The sequence below is a fragment of the Verticillium alfalfae genome, genomic scaffold (assembly GCF_000150825.1).
Source record: "Verticillium alfalfae VaMs.102 supercont1.1 genomic scaffold, whole genome shotgun sequence".
Lineage (NCBI taxonomy): Eukaryota > Fungi > Ascomycota > Sordariomycetes > Glomerellales > Plectosphaerellaceae > Verticillium > Verticillium alfalfae.
In genome coordinates, this window is record NW_003315038.1 from 1,662,857 (window position 1) to 1,667,255 (window position 4,399).

At 57.9% G+C, this 4,399-nt stretch overlaps 1 protein-coding gene across 1 annotated transcript; it reads right to left on the reverse strand.

Annotated features, from left to right (window-relative positions):
* Positions 1-719: 719 nt before the first annotated feature.
* VDBG_00511 (conserved hypothetical protein) lies at positions 720-1,885 on the reverse strand (the record flags this gene model as incomplete). The annotated part of the gene is made up of 2 exons (XM_003008784.1): positions 720-928; positions 1,003-1,885. 2 exons carry the CDS (start codon positions 1,883-1,885, stop codon positions 720-722), a joined length of 1,092 nt encoding a protein of 363 aa, XP_003008830.1.
* Positions 1,886-4,399: the final 2,514 nt, after the last annotated feature.

Below are 4,399 nucleotides of genomic sequence, written 5' to 3' on the forward strand. Positions count from 1 at the left end.
GCTGCGGCATGTGTGCGGCGATCCCGGGGGCAAAGGTGAGCGTATTCGAGGTCGATGTCATGGAGGAGGAAACGCTGCCCGCGGCCATGGCGTTTTGATTTGCGGCGGCAGGAAGAGAAGGAGGAGGGGGATGAGTAGTCCGGCTTTCCGCTTCCTGACGAAGGTTTTCCGTTTCGAGGCCTTCGCAGCTTTGGGCCTGGTAGGAAAAAAATTCGGGACCCCGCAAAAAAAGAGGTTCAATTGTGCAGGTTTGCTGCTGTTATTGGCCAATGATGAGGAAAGACTTGAGGGTCCATCGTTTTTATGCATATACTGGATTGACAGCCTTCTATCTCCTTATGCATTCTTCGGGTCGTCTCCTCCTTCTCTCCTCCACGGGGCATCAGGATTTGATGTTCTGGAAGCCTTTCCATCATGAGGGACACGTTCACTTCAGAGATGCAACATAATTCAATCCAGCCAAGAGGCATGTCTCCAGATGACGACGCTGCCCAACCCTGGCCATATCCAGAGCTGATCAACAAATCTTGCCAGTGCATCTTCATTGCATCACACGTACGCGGTCTCCGTTCACATCTTGTCAAACACGCAGGGCCGTACCGTAGACATCAAACCTGTTTGCCTTTCCATTCTTCATACCCCCCCGGAAACTTCTCCACAAGGCTCCGCATAGATGCAATGAGCCTTGGTTCAGGACTGATCAGCACACACGTTCTCTCTCACCATGTCTCGGGTGGAACACACATCTTGCGGTACTCGTCATCGTCCCTGTACAGGATCGAATCAAGAATATGGACCCGCGTGGCGTACAAGGCGTTTCGGTCGTCACAATCTTCTACAGGCGACGATGGTGGGAAAATCTCGTGATACCGCGCACGATAGGCCGCACCAAGTTCATTCCAGGGCTGCCTCCAGACACCCAGCTCATCTTTAAAGGGGTAAATCCCCCCCCTGTTGTCAGAGACAGACTGAGGCCGAGCAGACAAGGTGCAGGTGGCTTACACTCATTATGTGCGTACGACGAAGCGGCATCAAATATAACGGGTTCCTGCGTGTCAGCATCTGTGGCGACGTTGCCGTGCCACAGGTCACCGTGGATCAGAGACGGCGTGATGGACCGACCGTCCGTCTCGAGGGGCCGCAGCAGGCGCGGTATGACGTTGGAGAAGAACGGCCCCATGAGATTGAGGATGTCATGGTTTGGGCCCTGGGCGGCCTGCTCCCAATGGAAAAGGCGTCGCGTGGTGCTGGCAAAATACGCCTCCCACGTCTCGTGCCAGCCGTGATCGATGGGCGTATGGCCATGGCACGTGGGCTCGAAGAAGCCGAAACGACCGTCGGGGGATGTCGCGCTGCGATGTAGCTGCGCCACCCGCTGTGAGAAGGCGTCGATGGCGGGGAGTCCTTCGGTCATGGACCTGAACTCGGAGAGGAAGAAGTGAAGGTCGGGCTCGTCTTCGCAGGAGCCCCAAGCGATGGGCTTGGGTACTAGACTTGGCATCACGACATGAATGGCAGTCATGGAGCGGTACTCGCCGGATACGACCTTGCGTCCCCGGTCGCCACGGACCGTCTGCAGCACGATCAGCGAGGAGGTCTGAGATGCCACAGGCCCCAGGAGGAGGCAAGAGGCAGGGCGGGGCCTGGCAATACGACCTTCAGGAAATACTGCACTGGGCGGCCGTGACACTCTGCTACAAGCCTGGCGGTCTGGGTCCAATGGCTCATGCCATGAGGAACAACACTGTTGACGGTGGTATCGGCGGGTAGGTCTGATGGCCGGCGGCGGGTGAGCGGGGGAATTCTCGGTTTGCTGGTCGACGGCGACACTGACTCTGTAGAATGACGGCGTCGACGCTCCGGACGGCCTCGAGGGGCGGACCATCGCGTGCCTTCTCGGCCGACGGCTCAGGTCCGGGGCCCATGACGACGAGGACCCGTAGATTGCGACTGGCGGATGTGACAACGACGCGGATGAGAAGAAAAAGCTTTCTACGGGCCGTTCGGTTGCAGGGGTTCTGATGACCAGCTGCCCAATATGCTTGGGACGTGCAGTCCTAGAGCCTTAGAGTCTCAGAGTGAAGGATGGCTACCTCGTGCGGAGCTTCTGGTCAAGCCGTCCGACAGTCAGCCAGTTCCGTCCATCCACGCCTGTCTGAGATGATGCTGCGTCGGGGAGACGGTCAGGGTGTGACGGGCTCGCACTTGGAGAGTTGATAAAGCGGGCCTTATTTCTAGCACACTCCACTTGATGCTTTGAGCCTGAGTTCAGGGCCAACGGGAGCGGTTGACGGATACAGAGCAGAGCACACTAATGCGAGGCCAGCCAGGCCTAATTCGGGCGAGGTGAGTCTGTCTCGCCATGCAGAGGATGACTGACAAACGAGACTGACAGGCTGGGTCTGAGTCGACCCACGGCCAGAACGCAAGCAATCCTGTACTGAGGTATCTCTCTCTCTCTCTCTCTCTGTGGCGTGCGGCTGGCCATCTCTCATCGAATCTGTAACGTGCACTGCAAGTCTCACACCTGAGTCGACGCGCGATACGACGTCAGTGTCGCGCCAGCGCCAATCCCCGGCAGGAAAGAGATCATGTGCGGTTATGGATTTTATGATCGTCATAGCAGCGCGTGGCTGAGTTGTTTCGCGCATTTGTTTCCGTTTTGCTGCGAAGCCTTTTCTCTTGCGGCCCCAACAGCCATCGATCGGAGGACGAGGCCAAGGTCGGCACCTCTCTCGCTAGGTGTGAAAGCCAAAAGACACTGGCAGGTGCCTGGTGGCTCGCTAGCCAAAAGTCAATCCGTAGTGGCCTAGACGGGCTCGGCTGCTTCCAGGCCCCAGCGTGCTTTTTCTGCCCTTGGTACTGCTGGGCCGATAAGGCAACGGCAGATGGGGCACACGAAAGCGAAGGAGGGCATGCAGACCGCGCAGGGGACGCAGGAAAGCAAGAGCAAGAATGCTGCCGAACCAATCATTTCGGTTACTGGCGATTCTGCAAGAGATGATCGGGCCAAGCTGAAGGTGTGCGGCGCTGCGGCACCGCGGCGCTGCAAGTCGCTGCAGGGTCAGGAGGAAGCCGAGTTACCGCGGCGGCCCTGTTCGGCGCGCGTGGTGTGGGCCTTGGCTTCGTGTCCAGGCGTCTTGATTGACCTGCATACCGCGTCGTTCTTGGCTCCGCCATGGCCCATGAAGGCGAGGCGAGCGAGTATCGTCGTCGGCCTCATCTCGATGTGGAATGTCACGACAAGACAGAGAGAGAGAGAGAGAGAGAGTGCGTGTGTGCGCCAAGCGGGCCTGCGGATGGTTACACTGCACTACACTGCATACAAGCTGACTGGACAATTTATTGGTACGCAAATCTGAGTCGGTCGCCATGTCTGATCCCGCAATGGAACTTGGGAGGTTTCCACCAGAGATCTGGTCTGACTCAGTCGTATTCGGGGGTTCGTGATCGGGGCGACGCAACGCAACGAGAGAAAGCGAGAGAGAGAGAGAGACTGAAAACCCCTGTCTCGATAGTGACGAGGTTGTACACTGAGGATGGAAGGAAGGGGATCCTCCGATTCGAGGGTCTCGATCGAGGCCGACTCTACCGTCGGCTTTGAGGAAAGAGGCAGAGGAAGGGGGAAATTTTTCAGACAGAGTCTGCATTCGATCGTGGTAGACGCCTCCCCTACCTGCTTGTTTTAGTGAGCTGACTATTATGGATGGGTGGGGGGGCCTCTGAACAGGTACATGTAGGTAGGACAGCCTAACCACGACCAACCACCAGTGTAGTGGATATCTCCTAGGGGCCTCTTGGAGCGCTGCTCGGCGCAGTCGCGGGCCCACGTTCTCTGCAGGTTGGCCCGCCGCCCGCTAACAGCCTGCATAGCCCCTCCCTTCAGTGGGGTTTCGCCAGGATAACAGGCCCCCCTTCACTCCTTGTAGGGCCCCCCCTCCCCAGCGCTGACCCATCTTCTGGGCTCTAGCACTCCTCTCAATCCCCAGGCACCCCCCCCCGACAACCTGCTCATCCACCTCGGTAGCCAGTGCCCGCCGATCCGCTGTCCAAACTTATCATGGCCATCGTTCTTGAGCAGGACCTTGGGTTGAACAATCTTTCCGATTTCCCTTCTCTGGCCCTCGCCTCCCCTCCTTGCTCCTATTTACCTACTACCACATCGAGGACATAGGGACCCCGAGCCTGAATAATCACAACGACGTCGATCCCTCACCAATTGCTTCGGCGCAGGTCTAGTCCCTCGGAACCGCAGGCGATATACGAGATCCCGTCTGGCGCATAGAGCCGTTGACGTGCGACGCACACAGCTACAACCTGGCATGTTGGTGTTGCTCGGTTGACATTGACGGTGCCCGGAACCTCTGGCTGCCAGGTCCAAGTCCAAGAAGTCGCGAAT